This window comes from Trifolium pratense, linkage group LG5 (assembly GCF_020283565.1).
Source record: "Trifolium pratense cultivar HEN17-A07 linkage group LG5, ARS_RC_1.1, whole genome shotgun sequence".
NCBI classification, from domain to species: Eukaryota; Viridiplantae; Streptophyta; class Magnoliopsida; order Fabales; family Fabaceae; genus Trifolium; species Trifolium pratense.
In genome coordinates this window covers 56,636,665-56,660,378 of record NC_060063.1, presented here as the reverse complement: position 1 = coordinate 56,660,378, position 23,714 = coordinate 56,636,665, and the positions used below count along the sequence as shown (strand labels likewise).

General features: G+C 35.5%; 2 protein-coding genes across 5 annotated transcripts; both read right to left on the bottom strand.

Moving 5' to 3' along the window:
- Nucleotides 1-593: 593 nt before the first annotated feature.
- Nucleotides 594-12,619, bottom strand: LOC123886952 (salicylic acid-binding protein 2-like). The gene is made up of 4 exons (XM_045936216.1): nt 12,191-12,619; nt 11,756-11,887; nt 11,521-11,659; nt 594-745 (listed from the first exon to the last, which is right to left on the bottom strand). The coding sequence occupies exons 1-4, from the start codon at nt 12,617-12,619 to the stop codon at nt 594-596; spliced, it is 852 nt and encodes a 283-aa protein (XP_045792172.1).
- Nucleotides 12,620-13,354: 735 nt separating this feature from the next.
- Nucleotides 13,355-23,237, bottom strand: LOC123887089 (eukaryotic translation initiation factor 4G-like). Of its 4 annotated transcripts, XM_045936370.1 has the most exons (11): nt 22,938-23,237; nt 22,570-22,816; nt 21,796-21,932; nt 21,426-21,563; nt 21,177-21,244; nt 21,030-21,086; nt 19,395-20,795; nt 19,106-19,307; nt 16,093-18,508; nt 14,154-14,348; nt 13,355-13,897 (listed from the first exon to the last, which is right to left on the bottom strand). In XM_045936370.1, exons 2-11 carry the CDS (start codon nt 22,716-22,718, stop codon nt 13,564-13,566), a joined length of 5,097 nt encoding a protein of 1,698 aa, XP_045792326.1. In that variant the 5' UTR covers nt 22,719-22,816; nt 22,938-23,237; the 3' UTR covers nt 13,355-13,563. The 4 variants fall into 4 exon arrangements, with proteins under 4 accessions (XP_045792326.1, XP_045792327.1, XP_045792328.1 ...); XM_045936371.1 differs by lacking the exon at nt 21,426-21,563 and having other exon boundaries at nt 22,938-23,235; XM_045936372.1 differs by lacking the exons at nt 22,570-22,816; nt 22,938-23,237 and having other exon boundaries at nt 21,426-21,568; nt 21,796-21,934.
- Nucleotides 23,238-23,714: the final 477 nt, after the last annotated feature.

The following is a 23,714-nucleotide window of genomic DNA, read 5'->3' as shown; positions in this document are numbered from 1 at the left end:
AAGTAAACAAATAAAATCAGTGAACTCTCAATTTTGCTAGAATGTTTACTAGTCGAGTCTACAAAAGCTCCACGAGTTTACTTGGACTCTTGAGTAAGTTGTTTAATCTTTTTGAATAATGGTTGAAAAAACTGTTCTTGTTGAGCCTACAAGATTGTTCTATAATTTTAGTTACTAAGCAATCAAGCCAGGAGGACATTGAAAGGTCTGATGTGTGAATCAAAGATTATTTATGCCTACAAGTATGCATAATTGGTATATTCATGCATACAAGTATACTAGATTGGACAATTAGTTTAGAAAACCATAGATGATACAAGATGGCATAGAAATACCTTCATATTTTTTCTCCTCGTGTATACAAATATTTTCTGCATAACTATACAAAGTCCCTTTCCTTGAAGTTGGCCATCGAGAAAACCCGAACACATCGATGATCGATCTATTAAGCTTCTCAAACGAGTTGTATTTTGTTTTGAAGTTTTGTACAATATATCAGTCATGGTTTATATGCTCTAATCCTTCAAGCTTATTTATATTTGAAATATGAAGTCAACATTTGTTTTGACATTTTCATAATTTTAACAAATATATTAAGAAATGGATAATGATTCTATAGTGCTAAGGTAAGTATTCATATTTTCGTTTTGAATAGAGAAGAACATGATCATGTAATCAGAATCCTTAATCACTTTCAGCTTAACAAATGGACCACTTCTCTTAATCATCCACATTTGTAAATCCTCTGTTGTTAAATTATCAAGACCATCAAATCACACTATCCATCTCTACATGCTGCATAATTCATTCAGACTGCATAATTCTGAATTATGTTCGAAGGAAAAATGTATACAATAAGTTTAGGTGTAGGTAGTTTTAATTTAACCTTTGATGCATAAGGTTGGTTTGGGTTCATCTTGAGCCTAGATCTAAATTACACTCTAATTTTTGTTAAAAGATACTTAAGATAAGTATGAATACCGAATGCTAACCGGGTGAAGCTAATGAGCAGTGTCTATGGTCCGGTAAGGTGTGGCACGCCACAGAGGTCATGAAGGTTGTGCGAGGAAGCCGGGGAAGTGGCAAAAGAAGGCCATTGTGATCAAATTTAGTGTAGATTTTGGTTGATGTGATTGAGATTTTGTTGGTATATGTGTCTTACTATTTAATTTTAGGGTTTTAATAGAGAGGTTAGATTTTTTTATTTTTTTTGTGGGATTTAGAGAGGTTAAATTTTGGTTCTCACACTTATAGCAAAACTATCAATACAGATTACTAATATATTGACCGTTTTAAAATAAATAAATAAACAATGCAATTGAAAATCAAGCCTTTAGCATTGCTTTTGACACAAGTTACACAAATTTAGTTGGTATGTGCATATTTTAATTCTTTAATATCGAGCACCATGACAAAGTAATTGCTGAAGTTATTGATGAATATCGAGACATTCTAGACGAGGTGTCAGCTTAATGGGCGAATCTAAATTGTGAGACTAATATTGATAAGGCCGTGGCTACTGATATATAGGCCCAGGACAAGAGCTGTTGAAAGAAAGAGGGAACAAGAAGAATGAGTATGAGAGGGTTGGGAGAAAGGGAAAGAGAAGCAGTTACTGAAGTACTTGTGATAATTATAGGTTGGAATCATGTGTGTTATTAATGTGTTATGCTATGCTTAATTAGTTACGTTGTTATGCTTTCTTGGTGTATTCTTTCTAGTTCTTGTGTAACAGAAAAGACTATGTTTTGTTAATCTAATTAAAAGAAAGAACAATCAGTATGTTATTGAGATTTACATGCTTTGTTTCTGTGTATCAAACCTTTGTTATGTCTACAAATATGCATAATTGGTATATTCCTGCATACAAGTACATGAACAATTAGTTTAGAAAACCATAGATGATGCAAGATGAGGAATTTTGGTAGTATCCATAATGTTTTAAGTTTGATCCTCGTTAAGCCACTAGATTTGGTCTAGGTTTTACCAAAAGGATCAGGATCATGACGAATAAGCTCTTTTTTTTCTCACTTTGGATAACATGGAGCATGATTAAACTCTTACGTGTTCAACTATAGATTATAAAAAGGAGGTCAAGTAAACAATAAAATCAACGAACTTGCAGTTTTACTAGCGAATTTACAAGTCAAGTCTACAAATTTAAAAGCCTCGATCACGAGTTTACTCAGACTCTGTAGTTTGACAACTTTTCCTAGGAAGGTTATAAGTTAGACATTGTTAAATGTATGATATCAGGGAGATTTCATGTTCAACATGTTATTGAGATTTACAAAGATTTATGTCTGCAAAAGTATGCATAATTGGTATATTACTGCATAGAAGTATAGATGATACAAGATGGCTTAGAAATTCAAGACTTATATACCTTCAATATTTTCTCCTCGTGTATACAAATATTTTCTGCATAACTATACAAAAGTCATGCTTAAAAATGAGTCTCATCAACCTTTGTGCAGAACGGATTGATTGGAGATAAACTAAGGTGGTAAGTCTATGTAGTAGCACCAGCATAGGACAAAGGGCTAAATTCAAGTATGAAGTATAGTAGGGGGATTTCGCGAGTTAAAGGTCTGATGTGTGAATGATGAACATATTATTGAGATTTATAAGTATGCATAATTGGTATATTCCTGCATGCAAGTATACTATATATGGACAATTAGTTTAGAAAACCATATATAGATGATGCCAGATGCCTTAGAAATTCAAGACTAATCATACCTTCATATTTTTAATCCTCGCATATACAAATATTTTCTGCATAATTATACAAAAGTCATACTTAAAAGTCCTTTTCCTTGAAGTTAGTCATCGAGAAAACCCAAACATATCGATGATTGATCTATTAAGATTCTCAAACTAGTTTTATTTTGTTTTGAAGTTTTCTACAATATATCAGTCTTAATGGTTTATATGCTCTAATCTTCAAGTTTATTTATCTTTGAAATGTGAACTCAACATTTTCATAATTTTAAGAAAGAAATGGATAATCATTTTTCAACATTTGTGTGGAAGTAAACACCATATATCATTATGATTTAATAGTTTCAAGATAGATTAAGAAACTAGCTTTGTTATAAAGTGAAACAAAAAAACTATGCAGGGAACGTCAAACAATTTAATATTTTCACATTCCCAACATCATCACTTTTTAATATAGCATTTTGTAGTTTATAAAGACCAACAAACAACATCTTTTGGCCGATGTGGCGCTATTTCTAGTGCCTCGTTTCTTGCTTATTATTGGTATATCAATACTTTCCATCGTATGCTAAAATGCCTCGTCATGAAACGGTTTTGCAAATATGATTTGATGTATAAGAAGCGGTTACAACAAAACATGTAAGATGAATCTAAACTTGGAGGGGTACAACAATGGCAAAGAGAACCAAAATTAGCAAACTTATCTCTTTATATTTCTTATTTTCAAATAGCATGATCTATATATATATATATATATGAACATTTACATTCTTGAACAGAAGTATATTCCTGCAAGATGCCTTAGAAATTCAAGACTCGTCATACCTTCATATTTGTACTCCTCGCATATACAAATATTTTCTGCATAATTATACAAAAGTCAGACTTAAAACTCCTTTTCCTTGAAGGTGGACATCAAGAAAACCCGAACACATCGATGATTGATATATATATATGAACATTTACATTAATTCTTGAACAGAAGTTTATTAGCACTCTTTATAATTCATTATACAAGTTTAATCAAACAAAAAATTCTTGATGAATAATATCAACACACCTTTATTAGCATTCCTTACCATTGTAGCATTCCTTAGCATTCTTTTTAACACTTTCTAATCGGGTGAAACTGATGTGAATTTTACAACTCACATCACTCTTTATAAAATTGAGTATGAGGATATCCACTTGGTTTTGTTCCAATGTGGTAGATATGTTTACCAAAAAGATGAGTTTGGTGTATTAAACATGGAGGAACATTGAAAGGACTAAATTCAACAGGTCTGATGTGTGAATGATGAACATGTTATTGAGTTTCACATGCTTTTTTTATGTGTATCAAACATTTTTTATGCCTAATTGGTATATTCCTGCATACAAGTATACTATATGGACAATTAGTTTAGAAAACCATAGATGCAAGATGCCTTAGAAATTCAAGACTCATCATACCTTCATATTTTTACTCCTCGCGCGCGTATACAAATATTTTCTGCATAATTATACAAAAGTGAGTAGACCTCAATTACATGATATTCAAGTGAGTATAGACTGTCTATATTGTTGATAACTTGGTATGAGTTGTAGTTTAATGATTTCCGGTGTGAGGTATTACTCAATATCCTCATTGAATTGGAGCTTTCTGTTGAGAAGTTGAATCTTATACAAAAGAAGAAGAAGTTGCTTGTTATGAACCTTAAAGGCTTTCTACTTCACAAAGTTTATGTTCATGATAAGGAAGCACTTCCCAAATCTCGAACCGATCATTACAGATCTTATAACTTTCTCAGTAAGTAATCTTTATTCATTATTTCAGTTCAAACACATTATACATTCCTGATATTTGAGGATTTCTTTTTATCATATACTTAATGATGTTGTTTATACTGTAAATTGTGATTTAGTTTTTAAGAGGCCATTTAGTGAAGAGTTTATGAAATTCTGCTTAGAGAGATTCGAAGTTGGGATTTGGTCTTCTGCACAAGTGTATAGATCCAAATGGTGAATTGTGTGAGTACTTGAAAGGAGTTGCTGAAGCTGAAGATGTTCATTCTTATGTGAAGAACAATGGTTTTGGGATACCAGCATTTAATTTGAATTCTTCAGGCCATCCTGAATGGAACTTTTACTTCAGAGTTCGTTACCTTGATGGGATATAGTGGTTTGGTTTCCAAAGGATTCAACTAGACTATTTTTTAGGCCTGCAAGTCAAACACTTACCCTCTGGTGCACTGCTTATTAACCAGTCCAAATACATCTCTGATTTACTATGCAAGGCCAAAATGGAAGACTCTAATGGTATAGGATCTCCAATGGTAAGAAGTTGTCGCCTCAGTCGGTTTGGTACCAACACTACGTCTGATGCTACATTGTATAGATCCATCGTCGGTGCACTCCAATATGCCACCTTGACAAGGCCAGACATTGCCTTCAGTGTTAACAAAGTAGCACAGGTTATGGCCAATCCTCTAGAGTCTCATTCGAAATCTGTCAAACACATATTACGGTACCTCAAGGGGGTCGCTCCACAATGGTTTACTTCTTCAACCTGCTGTAGCCGGGTACCCTCTATCCCTCCGTGCCTACAGTGATGACGACTGGGCCACCGACCAAGATGACAGGCGTTCAGTCTCTGGTTAAACCTTGAATAAAATGGCACTGGAGAAGGAATTTCATGTGTTTGGGCCATGGATGATAGGTTCCTGTGGCTGAGGAGCATTGGAGAAGGCATAACAAACATGGATCATGACTAATATAAGCTTTTTTTTTCTGATCACTTTGGATAACATGGATCATGATTAAAGATGCTGAAAACGGAGGCCTTGTTACACCTAAGAACATATACATGGTTGTTTTTAACTGTTAAACTCGTACGAGTTCAATTTTGGATTATAAAAACGGAGTTCAAGCAAACAAATAAAATCAGCGAACTCTAAATTTTGCTAGTCGAGTCTACAAAAGCTCCACAAGTTTACTTGGACTCTTGAGTTTGACAACTTTTCCTATTCAGGTTAGTCAAGTTACATATTTGGTGTTTCTTCATTGTCCACACTCAAATCAGGCAACTCAGTAGCCAGATGGGAGCAGAAATTAGCATACATTTCACAGAAGGTAGGCTGCATCAGAGCCTTCTCGAAGATTTGTGAGATGACTGCATTGTCAATATTAACTGCTTTTACCTGTTCAAAAAGTCTATCAAAATTCTGAGGAGTTAGTTTGTTCAAGACAGCCTTCAGCTGCCTCTGCTTTGCCTCTTCTGCATCCGAGACTTTACCTACGTCGTACTTTTTCCCGGCCCTGTGCATGATCTGTAAGGGTGACTTAGGTGAAGGACTTAAACCCCTCTTCCGGAAGCTAGTAGAACGCTGCCACCTCTCCCCGTCAGGGCTATTTCTTTGCATTCCACCCTGATTTCCCACAGATTGCATTGGTCCAGAAAGGATACCCCCAGCAAATTGAGGGGATACCTGTCCACCTGTTCACCGTATGTCATAGCAATTATATAGGACAAGGATTGTACGGTAGAATTCAATTGGTCATCCCTCAAAATTATCTCTTTATATTTCTTATTTTCAAATAGCATGATCCATATATATGAACATTTACATTCTTGAACAGAAGTTTATTAGCATTCTTTAGAATCCATTATACAAGTTTAATCAAACAAAAAATTCTTGTTGAATAATATCAACACACCTTTATTAGCATTCCTTACCATTGTAGCATTCCTTAGCATTCTTTTTAACACTTTCTAATCGGGTGAAACTCATGTGAATTTTACCACTCACATCACTCTTTATGAAATTGAGTATGAGGATATCCACTTGATTTTGTTCCAATGTGGTAGATATGTTTACCAAAAAGATGAGTTTGGTGTATTAAATATGGAGGAACATTGAAAGGACCAAATTCAAGTGTGATGGATATATAGCAGGGATGGATTTCATGAGTTAAAAGGTCTAATGTGTGAATGATCAGTATGTTATTGAGATTTACATGCTTTGTTGCTTTCTGTGTATCAAAGCTTTGTTATGTCTACAAATATGCATAATTGGTATATTCCTGCATACAAGTACATGAACAATTAGTTTAGAAAACCATAGATGATGCAAGATGAGGAATTTTGGTAGTATGCATAATGTTTTAAGTTTGATCCTCGTTAAGCCACTAGATTTGGTCTAGGTTTTACCAAAAGGATCAGGATCATGACGAATATATAAGCTCTTTTTCTCACTTCGGATAACATGGAGCATGATTAAACTCTTACGAGTTCAACTATAGATTATAAAAAGGGTCTGCAAAAGTATGCATAATTGGTATATTACTGCATAGAAGTATAGATGATACAAGATGGCTTAGAAATTCAAGACTTATATACCTTCAATATTTTCTCCTCGTGTATACAAATATTTTCTGCATAACTATACAAAAGTCATGCTTAAAAATGAGTCTCATCAACCTTTGTGCAGAACGGATTGATTGGAGATAAACTAAGGTGGTAAGTCTATGTAGTAGCACCAGCATAGGACGAAGGGCTAAATTCAAGTATGAAGTATAGTAGGGGGATTTCGCGAGTTAAAGGTCTGATGTGTGAATGATGAACATATTATTGAGATTTATAAGTATGCATAATTGGTATATTCCTGCATGCAAGTATACTATATATGGACAATTAGTTTAGAAAACCATATATAGATGATGCCAGATGCCTTAGAAATTCAAGACTAATCATACCTTCATATTTTTAATCCTCGCATATACAAATATTTTCTGCATAATTATACAAAAGTCATACTTAAAAGTCCTTTTCCTTGAAGTTAGTCATCGAGAAAACCCAAACATATCGATGATTGATCTATTAAGATTCTCAAACTAGTTTTATTTTGTTTTGAAGTTTTCTACAATATATCAGTCTTAATGGTTTATATGCTCTAATCTTCAAGTTTATTTATCTTTGAAATGTGAACTCAACATTTTCATAATTTTAAGAAAGAAATGGATAATCATTTTTCAACATTTGTGTGGAAGTAAACACCATATATCATTATGATTTAATAGTTTCAAGATAGATTAAGAAACTAGCTTTGTTATAAAGTGAAACAAAAAAACTATGCAGGGAACGTCAAACAATTTAATATTTTCACATTCCCAACATCATCACTTTTTAATATAGCATTTTGTAGTTTATAAAGACCAACAAACAACATCTTTTGGCCGATGTGGCGCTATTTCTAGTGCCTCGTTTCTTGCTTATTATTGGTATATCAATACTTTCCATGGTATGCTAAAATGCCTCGTCATGAAACGGTTTTGCAAATATGATTTGATGTATAAGAAGCGGTTACAACAAAACATGTAAGATGAATCTAAACTCGGAGGGGTACAACAATGGCAAAGAGAACCAAAATTAGCAAACTTATCTCTTTATATTTCTTATTGTCAAATAGCATGATCTATATATATATATATATATATGAACATTTACATTCTTGAACAGAAGTATATTCCTGCAAGATGCCTTAGAAATTCAAGACTCGTCATACCTTCATATTTGTACTCCTCGCATATACAAATATTTTCTGCATAATTATACAAAAGTCAGACTTAAAAGTCCTTTTCCTTGAAGGTGGACATCAAGAAAACCCGAACACATCGATGATTGATATATATATGAACATTTACATTAATTCTTGAACAGAAGTTTATTAGCATTCTTTATAATTCATTATACAAGTTTAACCAAACAAAAAATTCTTGATGAATAATATCAACACACCTTTATTAGCATTCCTTACCATTGTAGCATTCCTTAGCATTCTTTTTAACACTTTCTAATCGGGTGAAACTCATGTGAATTTTACAACTCACATCACTCTTTATAAAATTGAGTATGAGGATATCCACTTGGTTTTGTTCCAATGTGGTAGATATGTTTACCAAAAAGATGAGTTTGGTGTATTAAACATGGAGGAACATTGAAAGGACTAAATTCAACAGGTCTGATGTGTGAATGATGAACATGTTATTGAGTTTTACATGCTTTTTTTGTGTATCAAACATTTTTATGCCTAATTGGTATATTCCTGCATACAAGTATACTATATGGACAATTAGTTTAGAAAACCATAGATGCAAGATGCCTTAGAAATTCAAGACTCGTCATACCTTCATATTTTTACTCCTCGCGCGCGTATACGAAAGTGAGTAGACCTCAATTACATGATATTCAAGTGAGTATAGACTGTCTATATTGTTGATAACTTGGTATGAGTTGTAGTTTAATGATTTCCGGTGTGAGGTATTACTCAATATCCTCATTGAATTGGAGCTTTCTGTTGAGAAGTTGAATCTTGTACCAAAGAAGAAGAAGTTGCTTGTTATGAACCTTAAAGGCTTTCTACTTCACAAAGTTTATGTTCATGATAAGGAAGCACTTCCCAAATCTCGAACCGATCATTACAGATCTTATAACTTTCTCAGTAAGTAATCTTTATTCATTATTTCAATTCAAACACATTATACATTCCTGATATTTGAGGATTTCTTTTTATCATATACTTAATGATGTTGTTTATACTGTAAATTGTGATTTAGTTTTTAAGAGGCCATTTAGTGAAGAGTTTATGAAATTCTGCTTAGAGAGATTTGAAGTTGGGATTTGGTCTTCTGCACAAGTGTATAGATCCAAATGGTGAATTGTGTGACTACTTGAAAGGAATTGCTGAACCTGAAGATGTTCAGTCTTATGTGATGAACAATAGTTTTGGGATACCAGCATTTAATTTGAATTCTTCAGGCCATCCTGAATGGAATTTTTACTTCAGAGTTCGTTACCTTGATGGGATATAGTGGTTTGGTTTCCAAAGGATTCAACTAGACTATTTTTTAGGCCTGCAAGTCAAACACTAAGCCTCTGGTGCACTGCTAATTAACCAGTCCAAATACATCTCTGATTTACTATGCAAGGCCAAAATGGAAGACTCTAATGGTATAGGATCTCCGATGGTAAGCAGTTTTCGCCTCAGTCGGTTTGGTACCGACACTATGTCTAATGCTACATTGTATAGATCCATCGTCGGTGCACTCCAATATGCTACCTTGAACAGGCCAGACACTGCCTTCAGTGTTAACAAAGTAGCACAGGTTATGGCCAATCCTCTAGAGTCTCATTGGAAAGCTGTTAAACACATATTACGGTACCTCAAGGGGTCGCTCCACCATGGTTTACTTCTTCAACCTGCTGTAGCCGGGTACCCTCTATCCCACCGTGCCTACAGTGATGCCGACTGGGCCACCGACCAAGATGACAGGCGTTCAGTCTCTGGTTAAACCTTGAATAAAAGGGCACTGGGGAAGGAATTTCATGTGTTTGGGCCATGGATGATAGGTTCCTGTGGCTGAGGAGCATTGGAGAAGGCATAACAAACATGGATCATGACTAATATAACCTTTTTTTTTCAGATCACTTTGGATAACATGGATCATGATTAAAGATGCTGAAAGCGAAGGCCTCGTTACACCTAAGAACATATACATGGTTGTTTTTAATTGTTAAACTCGTACGAGTTCAATTTTGGATTATAAAAACGGAGTTCAAGTAAACAAATAAAATCAGTGAACTCTCAATTTTGCTAGCAAGTTTACTAGTCGAGTCTACAAAAGCTCCACAAGTTTACTTGGACTCTTGAGTTTGACAACTTTTCCTATTCAGGTTAGTCAAGTTACATATTTTGTGTTTCTTCATTGTCCACATTCAAATCAGGCAACTCAGTAGCCAGATGGGAGCAGAAATTAGCATACATTTCACAGAAGGTAGGCTGCATCAGAGCCTTCTCGAAAATTTGTGAGATGAGTGACTGCATTGTCAATATTAACTGCTTTTACCTGTTCAAAAAGTCTATCAAAATTCTGAGGAGTTAGTTTGTTCAAGATAGCCTTCAGCTGCCTCTGATTTGCCTCTTCTGCATCCGAGACTTTACCTACGTCATACTTTTTCTCGGCCCTGTGCATGATCTGTAAGGGTGACTTAGGTGAAGGACTTAAACCCCTCTTCCGGAAGCTAGTAGAATGCTGCCACCTCTCCCCGTCAGGGCTATTTCTTTGCATTCCACCCTGATTTCCCACAGATTGCATTGGTCCAGAAAGGATAACCCCAGCAAATTGAGGGGATACCTGTCCACCTGTTCACCGTATGTCATAGCAATTATATAGGACAAGGATTGTACGGTAGAATTCAATTGGTCATCCCTCAAAATTATCTCTTTATATTTCTTATTTTCAAATAGCATGATCCATATATATTAACATTTACATTCTTGAACAGAAGTTTATTAGCATTCTTAATAATCCATTATACAAGTTTAATCAAACAAAAAATTCTTGTTGAATAATATCAACACACCTTTATTAGCATTCCTTACCATTGTAGCATTCGTTAGCATTCTTTTTAACACTTTCTAATCGGGTGAAACTCATGTGAATTTTACCACTCACATCACTCTTTATGAAATTGAGTATGAGGATATCCACTTGATTTTGTTCCAATGTGGTAGATATGTTTACCAAAAAGATGAGTTTGGTGTATTAAACATGGAGGAACATTGAAAGGACCAAATTCAAGTGTGATGGATATATAGCAGGGATGGATTTCATGAGTTAAAAGGTCTAATGTGTGAATGATCAGTATGTTATTGAGATTTACATGCTTTGTTTCTGTGTATCAAAGCTTTGTTATGTCTACAAATATGCATAATTGGTATATTCCTGCATACAAGTACATGAAGTAGTTTAGAAAACCATAGATGATGCAAGATGGCTTAGAAACTTTAGGTACTCTTCCATTTCTATGATTGGTTACTTTTGTTTCCTTCAACAATAGTTCAACATCTTTATAAATTGGTACAGGTCTCACTAGGGACAATGCAAGGGTCAAATCCTACACATTTTAATTTGGTGTTACTTTCATTAACTTGCAAAATCACATTAAAAATTTAAATAGTACTAAAATTCATATGAAATTTTTTATATATACCTTAGGTGGTGATAATTGATACATCTTGGATGCCATGAATTTAGGTCCAATTAGTCTAGCAGTTGCAGGTTTATTTGGTCCATCAAAAAAGAAAAAATTTGTGTCCATTAAAGAACCATTCCTTCTAGCTTGCTACAAGATGTAGTAACTAATTTAAATTAAATCTATTTACATAGAAGTTGATTTTACATATAATAATAAGACATTGACTTATGCATAATGCATAACGGTAAATATATTTACAGGTACGACATTGGGTTGAGACTACAGAATCGAACCGTTTAACATGTAACTTTAGATGAAAAGAGTAAAAAAAAAAAAATTAACCCTGTACCTCTAGTAGGTCCGCCCTATTTAACTCGCTAAAATAACATTGTGATCACAGGCAAGTTGGACTATAGATTGTTTTAAAAAAATAAAATAAGTTAAGGAAACTACCTCTTGAAGAAGAGCAGGGTATGTTAGATTTTGACTAAGCACATATGCTGTAACAAAAACTGCAACTGAAATTTTTTGTGGGAATTTTTCCATAGCAACAGATGTAGAAACCCCACCAAGACTATGACCAACAAGAATCACTTTTTCATTTGGAGGAAGAGATTCCATAAATACCATCAAAGGTTTATAATATTTTGAAATTGAATGAATATCTTGAACTTGTATTTGATTGATACCAGAAGCAGCTAATTCAATAGTTGTAACATTATGACCAGTTGATTTAAGCATAGTTGCAACCTTATACCAACACCATGCTCCATGGCTTCCACCATGAATCAGCACAAAGTTTGCACTATTAACACAAATTAATGGAGAAAGAATTAATAACAAAAGAATGTGCACAAAGTGTATCTCACTTTTCATCATTTTGTAAATTATGTACATGGCCTAGTAAAACCCTTTTCCTTTATATATATGTACAGGTTATGAGCTAATTATTATTGTTGGCTTATTTTATATTGATGGTATAATTCGTTTTGGGATCCGGATTTGCTATAGTAACAAAAGAATGTGGTTACACGTTGTAATCAATCTCGGTCATTAATTTTACATCGGACGGTTTAGATTACACATGCACTAAAATAATTTTGACTATTGATTGAAATCAAATAGCTGATGCTATAACTGTGTTGATGCATTTACAGCAAGAAAATTGTTTCCTTCGTTTACCCTATAAAACAGAAAGAAACTACAAGAAGTATATTTTGTTAGTCCAGGGATGGATTAGTTTATTGAAAGTGTGAGCATGTCCTTAAAAGTCAATGCCTTCTATCAATGAAGGAATTTAGAAAAGATTTAAAATAGACATTTTAATTCAGTCTCTTTTTATAAGCACTTTTGGAAGTATTCAACTGAAAAGGTTAACTTAAGAACGTGGAGAACTTTGACTATATACACCCAGTCAATATTAAATTCTAATAATTTTCAAAGTGGTTATAAGCACTTATGTTAGGCCTTGAATAATTCAGTTAACACACTTCAACTATTGTTTTCACTCAGTGATGTGTTTTATTGGAACAGATTCATACAATTTCTATTTGAACCATTATATCTATCTACAAAGAAATAAATAGAAGGCCATAATCAACCAAACATAGTAACTTGAGCCTAAAAAATTCTGACGATTAATTGAGCCTTTTACAATTGCAGTGAAGATATAGGAGAAATAACAATTAAGACAAAAGATACCATAATATATATCATTCTACCCACCCATCTCACTGAGAAAATCATCTCCGCAAGTTGAGTCTAACCCAAAATCATTTCCCCTTATATGTATGTAAAAAGCATACATTGAGCATAACTATCATCTAAATAAACTTCTCCAACTTCCTTGATGTAGTAGAAGTATTAGGTGGTCGGAAAGTCTCCAACCGCAAGTTTGAGCCTGTTTGAATCTCACTTAGAACAGTGTCGCCTTTCTCATGTTTTATTGCCTCCAAGGTGCTTCCGAGGACGTCAGCTGCAAGTCCAACTTCTAAGAGACTGCCTGGCGGGTCTCCACCATCATGTATTACTTGGCCAATCTCATTCAAACTGACTATACTCTCTATTATAAGTTCTGCAAAAATACAGCCAAGAAACTCTGGTGCCTTAGGGGCATCATTAACATCATCCTCCAAATTACTGAGAACTTTCACGAACCTGGCCAACATATATGGAAAAGACAAAAACAACATGATAAGTGTTTTCACAATCAAAGTACTGAGTAAAGGGGCATAGTTTACACTGACATCCAATGAAAATCAAGTATGCAGAAGTTATAGTGGTTACAAAGTGGGCTTATGTGGCGAGATGATTTTATTGGATGTCGGAGTAAAATTAATTTGCAGCCACAGTGCATCACCATTAAACTCAAAGTATTCTCCATCTAGTTATTATATCGTGAAATAAATCTTACCCTTCGTTAAGCTGAGTTTGACTTAATAGGCCATCCTGAGATTTCCCAAGTTTGACAAGCAGTTTGGCTAAAAGATCTCTTTCAGTGTCCTTTCTCTCATATGAGTCCAAGACCCATACAGAAACCATGGAAGGGTGAAAGGCTGGAGAGTTCAAATCTCTGATGCATTGAGCAACTTCATTTACATCTCTAGCACTGAAAATTACATAAATTTCAGTCAGATAATATTACACACAAGATAAACTGGGAAATAAGGCTGCCATGCAACACTACGGAAGCAAAAGACAATTCAACCTAAAAACTTAACAAAGAAACAGAAAACACATCTGCTGGCATCAGCATACTTATGGAACTTAACTTGGTTCTCATCAATAACCAGTCCCATGAAGCACATGTATGTCTATTTTCTGAGGTATCGGAGTCAATGTCAAACAGTTTTCCAATGCCGTATGTATGACACTCGTTAGACTTGTATCAAACAGGAATTCTATTAATACTATTTATTATTTGCATGGACATGCACTAGACAAGGCTTGGCACTTGGCTGACACTCAAATAAGCCTTGGCAGTTGAAGAACAACATACTCGGTATCATTGTTTTAGAATGAAATTCAGCAAAATCAACTTAAAGAATGATACCGAGTATGTTAAAAGAATTAAAGAATTAACAGATGAAGCAGTAGCACATTCTTTAATGCACGTGCCACTCAAAGGAAGTTAAAAGCAAAAAAAAAGGTCTCCCTCTAGCACGCTACATTAAAGAATGTGCCACTGCTTCATCTGTTAATTCTTGTATCCCACACATGCATGTGTATTTATAGAAGTTAAATTTTGACAGCAGAATAGTACATGCATGGTGAAGAAGATTAACTCCTTGACGATCTCAACTAATACAAGTATACAACTATGTACATTCTAAATAGTAATACAAGTATACAACTATGTAAATACTAAAGACTTTTATGTGTGTATGCAGTATATGTGTCAGTCGGTGTCAATAAATACAGTGCAAAGAGCAAGAACATCCTGTATATCTCCTTTCCCTATTCAAAATGTGTGGACATTTTACAGTTTCCGGCCATTACTATGATGTTCATAAGTTAAGAAAGCGAAATTCAGTACTCCAAAGAACAGGGAAGAAAAAAACAGACCAGGAGAAAACTCCATTTAACTCTTTAAAATTTGCTTGCTGTTTTCTAAAAAAAGATATATCACGCAAACGACTGATGTTGCAGACCCTGATCACTCTAAAATCCCATTCTCACAGGATATCATTTTGTGTTGAACATCATGGCTGGAAATTAGGCGTTTGGAGTGGTTTGGGAATTAATCATAATATTAAAAGCTATGAAGAATTGAACTTAATCAAATCATGAGCTATTTTTGTTTAAACTATAGGGTTACAAAAATAAAGCGGCAAGTTTGTTCCCCGAAATCAAACAACTACAACTTGTAGTATAAACAATTAAAAGAAAGAATAATCCATCAATTTAGTCCATAAACTATATAATATAATAAGTATTCCCTACAGTATATAAAATCTGTCAAGATGTTAAAGACTAAATTGATGGATTTTCATATATACTTTAGGGATTAAGTTGACCGATTTCATATACTAAGGATTATTTATCATATTTATATAGTTTATGGACTAAATTCAAGAGACGATGATAGTTTACGGACTAAATTGATGATTTATTCTAAAAGAAAGATTGATAAAAGAATGGAAGATTATTATAATTGGCACCAGCAGACTCACTAATGAGATGGTATAAAGCTGTATCAAAATAATGATAAAATCCTAATCCTAAATGCAATTAAATGGCTAAATAAACTGTAATAAACATTTGTGTCTCTCAACTGTCATGAGATTAAATTAAATGTAATAAACAAAAGCTGTAACCGGAAAGATATACACACCACAAAGACAGAATGGTACCTGTAGTATTCTCTGATTGTTGACAAGGACATGTTCCGTAGTTGTTCCTCTGGCCAAGCATTCTCTGAAGAAGCATTTTGGGAGACAATTGGCCCTTGCAACTGAGTGTGAGGTGGAGTTGTAACAGGCCTGTCGAGATTCCGATCATCATTCCTTAAGTCTCTGTTACCATAGTTTATATTATGCCCTGGAGCACTTGAATGATCATATCCAGCTAGACTTGAAGATCTGTCTGAAATATATCTTGATGCAAGATCCTCCCTTGAGCCGTACGGTGTGCGCTCAGATGAATTACTATAACCATTAATACCTCCTGCCATTCTGTGAGGGTCTCCGTGGCTAGAATGCACATCAGGTATTGACAAATGAGAAGCTGTTGATCCTCTAATGGACATTCCCCTAGCAAGACCACCTTGGGGTACCAATGTTATAGAATCATTACCCAAGGGTCTTTGAGGGAAATTAACTGACAAGGGCCTAGGCTCATAAGATTGCCTTTCTTCAAAACGAGCATCCTGTAAACCATATCCCCGTGCTTGTGTAGGCAGCCCACGCGGTCCACCCATCTGAGCAGGAGGAGACAACATAGATGATCCTCTAGCACCAAAATCCATCCTTCTTGCAGATTGATTGTTTCCCATACCACGACCCATCCTACCAACTTGAGCTTGAGCCTGCCTCTCTTGCACAGCATCCCTGTGTACCTCCTCAATCTTCTTTGGACCATCGACTTTTCTCCTTTGCTGCCATCTATTCCTTCTCAAATCAATTACATCCTTCAACATAAACCTCACCCTAGAAGATAAATTCATGTTGTTTGATAATACTCTCAGCCTTTCAAAATATACATCCATATGTTCCTTCGCTTTGGGATGATCAATCATCTCCCCAATAGTACTCATGAGCTTGCACAAAGCTTCAACATCTTCCTCGTCGGGATCCTGACACTGACCTAGTAACTTCTTGATACACTCGTGCATTATCCTCTCTGTCAACATTTTCTTCTTATATAGTTCTCCAATCAATCTTATGTTTCCTAACATGCGCCTTCTTGCCTTGGTTCTTCTCAGCTCCCTTTCTTCATTTGATAGCTTCACCTCACCCTCATCAGCCTTATTTGCCTCTTCTTGTTCTCTTTCACCCCTCTCAAATTCCTCCTGGCATTTGTTTAATAATAACCTTTTGAAAGTTATCTTTTCATTGTCCACACTCAAATCAGGCAACTCAGTAGCCAGATGGGAGCAGAAGTTGGCATACATTTCACAGAAGGTAGGCTCCATCAGAGCCTTCTCGAAGATTTGTGAGATGACACCAGTGAGAGTGACTGCATTGTCAATATTAACTGCTTTTACCTGTTCAAAAAGTCTATCAAAATTCTGAGGAGTTAGTTTGTTCAAGATAGCCTTCAGCTGCCTCTGCTTTGCCTCTTCCGCATCTGAGACTTTACCTACTTCATACTTTTTCTCGGCCCTGTGCATCATCTGTAAGGGAGACTGAGGTGAGGGAATTAAACCCCTCTGCTGGAAGCTAGTAGAACGCTGCCACCTCTCCCCGTCAGGGCTATTTCTTTGCATTCCACCCTGATTTCCCCCAGATTGCATTGGTCCAGAAAGGATACCCCCAGCCATCTGAGGGGATACCTGTCCACCTGGATTTCTTAAAACACCAAAATTTCTTCCTTGACCGTGCCGACCGCTATTACTACCAATACCATCCAAACCACGCCCAGAATGAAAAGCATTGGCACCTTTATTCCATCTATCTTCCTCAGCCACAACATTCACACGGCGTTCCATCCTTGACCTGTCAGTTCTGCCAGGACTAGGATGTGAATCACGAGAATTATTGAAACTCATCAAAGGGTCAGCAATGTCTGCCGTAATTTCAAAACCTTCAGGAAGAGTAATGCATTGCTCTGCGAATTTCAAAAGAAAATCGCGTGAGTACTTTTTTGCGGTACTTCCAATTCCATCAATAACCTGCTGAGATTTAACATCAACTCCAAGTTTTGGTGTAGACATGTCAGCTGCATCCTCCCAGTCATCAGGTTCGGCTTTATTGTGACCACATTTCTCACTTGCAGGAGAATCTAACTGAGCAGAATCTGGAGATAACTGCTTTAAACCTTCAGATGTAGATTCATTTTCTGTGCTCTCTGAAATTAACACAGTTTCTTTCTTTTCCTCAGGTCCTTTGTATGCATTATAAAGATCATAAGTTGACCCGGCAGCATCTGCTTTCTGGAGAATCTCTTTTCTTTTCTTCTTCCCTTTAGATGTAACTTTTGCTTTATTTGCTTCTAAATTTGGTCTATCCTTGATACCTGACGCTGAAAGAGACATTGAGTCGCTGCAAGCATTCTCTGCACTGTCATTAATTTCCTTTGTTGTTTCTGGTACATCAGCAGACTGCAGATCTGATGTCAAAATTTCAATAAAAATATCCATTAGTAACTACACTATGATTTCTTCCTAAAGCGATGTCACTAAAATCCAATGCAGTAGAGATAGATGCGCCTAAATAATCATTTGTCCTTTCACCTTCTGACTTAAAACTAGCAGATTCATCCTGTCCTCTCTGTATTGTTTTAAAGTCTCTGAAGCATAGGTCTCCAAAATTCATGTCATACCGGTACCCGGTAATCGTTTGGTACTTGTGGATACTTTACCTATTATATATTTCCGCCAAATTTTTACTATATAAACAACATTTATCACACTCCTGTTAAGTAAATATCCTATTTCTATCATAATTTTATTGATTATGTATATTTATTTCCCAACTCAATTTTGACGTGATGTAGTAACCTATGAATGACACTTTCTTGTATATTTTTTGTTAAATGTTATATTTATGGAAGACATTTCTTTGTATATTTATTAATGTACATGTACCTTAGCTTTTCCAAAAATCTTGTACCCGTACTCATTCCAGTTTGTGTAAAGTGTAGTTTCATATTTAATTTTTTTGGAATTTATCAAGAGGACGTTCATCATTTTATAATAATACTTACCTTCAGATGATTCATCTATCTTATCATGCTTATGATCGCTCAAACTATCAGCCGCTTTAGCAATAGATCCTTCAGATATGGGAAGATCTGCAGAAGAATGGTTTGTTTCACTTCCTACAGGTGTGGAAACCTTAGTATCCGATATACCACTTTCAACAGCTCCAGACGTCACATTTGCCGCTCGAGGAGATTGCACAGAGTCCTGCAGAAAAAGTCAAGAAGTACATAAACTAAAAATTCAATCATACCAAGAACCAACATTGTGTGTGAAAAATAACTCAATCTATACCTGATCTTGAGATGATTGACCTTGTTTCCCAGGTTTCTTCTGGTTATCCTTTAAAGAGTTGGACCCGCTAATAGGTTCCCTCATGCTGGCTTCATTATTAGTCACAACTGAAACAGAATCCACAGTGACTGCTGAAGAAGGTGGCATCGTAAGCTTCTCGGCACCGACAACAGATGCAGCAGCTTGTTTTGGCAACGAACTCAAAACTGAAGAATCCTCAGAAGATTTAGATTTTCCTGTAGAGATTTCCGAGAATGTTTCAGATCCTTTTTGTGGTAAAGGGGAGCTAGTATCGCAAGATGCTGCTGAACTGGGAGTCTCGTTATTTTGAACACCACATATACTAGAATTAGTCAATGATGACTCCGCAACAGCCGACACACCGCTTGGTTTAATAGTCACAGAAGCCACCCCCGTTGGAGCTGATGATATCACATTAGGTACTTCACGAGAACGTTCTACAGTGGGGGGTTCAGCAATGCGAGGAATAGGAGTGCTGACTTTATTAACAGGCTGAGAATTAAGAGACGGCGAATTCATGAAAGCCACATTTTGTGGACCATTGTTCACAGGATAATTAAATATTGGTGGCTGAGCATTGGGAGTTATCTGGCTACTTGTTAATGGAAGAGAATTAGGTTGATAATAAGGAGAATTGGAACCATATGAGCTGGAAGGATAATAATTCGTAGGCTGAGAAGTGGCAATGGATTTAACAGGTTGAGATTGAGAAGGTACATTAGGATGCGACCTAGCACCAGATGACCCACCATCTGAATATCCATCTGTCCTTTTATCAAGCCTCAGTTCTTCATGTGTATCAGGATGAGTTATCTTGACGGGAGTAGTTTTTCGAGGACCAGTAAATTTTCCACCTTGCTGCTGGGGATATTGAGGGCCCATGCCAATGCCCATGTTGCCCAATTGATGAGGCAACTGATGACCCATTTGATGAGTGAAACTTATGTTATGGCCTGAATGCATGATCCCATGAGGGTGCATTGGATGATGCTGAAGACCTGGAACAAAAACCGGCTGTTGCACTTGTGGAACATTTCCAATTGGTATAGGCATTGGTAGAGGAATATGGAGGGGTGTCGAGGGCATCCCCTGAGATTGAATCTGTGGATTAGGACCACCAAACTGTAAAGGTGCCTGTGGCTGCTGAAATGGTGTTGACATTGAAATCCCAGTTACGGGAACAACAGAAGGCTTCTGTGTCTGGCTTGCTGGGGTCAAAACTGGCACCTGAGGATCCTTTTTAGCCTTAGCCCCCAGATGAGTCTCCCTGGCATTAGATTTGTCAGTTACACCTGCATCATTCCTAGGTGGTTGCTGCTGCTTCGGAACAGGAGGTATTGGCACTGAAGGCACAGCGGATCTAACAGAGTCATGATGGGCCTGAAAGTTTAAGAAAACAGAAATCAGGTAAAAACTTGCTATGAAAAGTGAAAACACATTAAGAGGTACGGACAGTCGGAAGCATTGGTAATTTTATTTCAAATACAGTGTCTATTTATATCATTGATTTGGAAGCATTGGTTATTAGTGGCAATAACTCTATCTAATAACTATACAGAAGTACGGACAGTCGGACATCAAGGAGAAAGTGACAAAAATAATAGAAGTGAATACCTGAGCATGCTTCTGTTCGTCTAAATTAGGAGGAGCTGAGCTTGTACGAGGAGGAATCTGCATATTATATGAACATGATCAGTTACTCACCTAGAAATTCAATGGAACACATAAAACCAAACATTTAGCAATGATGTCAGAACTTACTGCCACCCCGTTCATAAAGCCAGGAACAATTGATCCAAACTGAAAAGGGAACGCCTTTGATGCATCTCCTGGGACAGGTATAAATATTCAGATTACTTGACTATCACAGTCAAAGCAAACAAAAAACAACTAACGAAAAACAAGTCAATTGCCAACACAAATTCATGTTAGCCAATCTACAAGTAACAAAAAACTAGGAGCCAATCTACGCCTGATGTACCACAACAAAAACCTACAAGACTAACATACCCTTAGCAGGGCTTGTAGGAGCGGTTGTATCAGAGCTCACAACAGGGGGAGATTGAGAAGTTGGTGCATTTGGAACAACTTTAGGGCTCCTCTGCGCTGTTGATTCAGATGCCTTTGCAACCGGCCCATCAGATGCTCCTATCCTACCACGTAAACTAATGAATTACATAAACAAACAAAACCATAATTTACCAAACACAAACATTATTTGCATATTCTTCCAGTATAAAGAGGAAAGGATCTTCCACATTGTTCAGTTGCAGTAAACTTCTAATAAACAGCATAACCAGAGTTACCAGACACCAAAAACCGATGAAGAGAATTATCAGACATTTTCCGAAATAAAATAAAAACTCACGTTAAAGCTTACCATGCAATTGTGGTTGCACGTGAGTACCATTATGTATGCCTCGACCAGCAGGAGCATTGTTTGAGTCTGTTGAATTCACTGGGGAAGGGTTTACCCTATATTGCCCACCTTGTGCATTATTAGACTTCTTGTTAAAACTGGAACACGCAACACAAATAATCAATAAAATAGGAACATAGGGGAGAGAGAGAGAGAGAGAGAGAGAGAGAGATCACACTACTAATAATGGAGTTAACAAATTATAAAATCATCAAACCAAACTACATGCAACAAAACAAGGATATTATAACTCTGTTAAAAAACCAAAATAGTAGTTTTTACAGATTTATGTAATTTGTCTAAGGCAAATTCTAACATTTGCCCTAAAGACACTTCTTAGTGAACTAAACATAGAAACTTTGTATTGGAAATTGTGTATTCAATTATGGAAAAAGTTAAAAACTGTTTTTTTCAAGACCAAATTTCTATTTGTGATATATGCTAGCAATACCCTATGTCACATAGGTATATTCAATCATTTTATCTTGATCTATAGTGTGAACTTCATCCATTGATTCCATAAAAGAAAGACTATAAAAGTGATTCTATTACTCCCTCAAGTCCCTATTACAAGAACAACATTCACTTTTGAAGTTGATTGAATAACTTACTATCTATTCCAGTACCCTACAAAATACACACAAATTCTACAAAGCAACACCCAATTTCCTAATCCATCAAGAATCAAAACAACAAAACAATAATCATAATAATTCAATTAAAACCCAAACTGACCTCTTGTTAGAGGAGAGTGACGGTGCAGGCCCGCCGCTGCCCCTTCCATAAGCACCTGAGGGACCTCTCTGCTGATTAAAGCTAGACGATCGCCCAGATTTTCGATAAACGGCGTCGTTCTTTTCGGTTTTTGATTGATTGAAGGACATATATACCAATCCTATAATAATCCTTCAAAAATCACAGTTTTTCACAACAACACAAAAGAAGAAAGATCAAATTTTTTTCTTCCTGTTTTCAAATTTCCCTGCAAATCCAATGACCCAGATCCATAAACAGCGTTAATTAAAAACCCAATTGAAAAAATTTCACAAAAATGAAATTAAGAAAGTAAAAAATGAATTTTTGAGAAGAGAGTGAAGAAGTACCTTAAAAGAGTGAAATTAGGGTTTTGTTGGAATGAGATGATGACAGTAGTGTGAGAGAGAGAGAGAGAGAGAGAAGAAGAAGGGGAGGGAGAAGAGAAGAAGGTGAAGAAGAGAGTGATGAGAGAACAGAAGAAGCAGAAATTGGGAAAATGTGGAGGAGAGAGAAAGTTTTAGAGAGAGAAAGTGGAAGAGGTAAGAGAGATGTTAATGTGAAGGTTAAGGTTAAGGTTGGTCAAAAGTACAGAAAAAGAAGGAGGTAGGTTTTTTAAGGAGAGATTGCGGTTTTTGTGACACCTATTCACTTAACACTTGAACACATCTTCCAATTTATTTATTTTTTCATTTTGTGTTTCCTATTTAATTGATTAATAATTTGTTGTTATTTAATTGATTGATTAATAATTTGTTTCCTATTTTATTTTAACAAAAAAAATATTTGTATGAATCTTGTCTTTTGTTTTTTTGATAGAGTATCTTGTCTTTTGTTTTATACTATATGAATGAGTATACTACATTTAATTAGATAAAGTTGTCTTATAAATATCTTTCGGTCGATAAAAATATTATATTATATATGTATAGATCATGATTCGAATCTAGAAAAAATAATGTAGATAAATTTTACAACAAACATATTATAGTTAAAATTAAAATTGATCCCCTGTAATATTATAGTTCATAATATTATAGGAGATCGGGTGTTTTAATTATACTTAGTTTTTGTTGGTAAGTCTTTTTTTAACTTTAATCTTTTAATTTTAGAAAAAATATTATTGT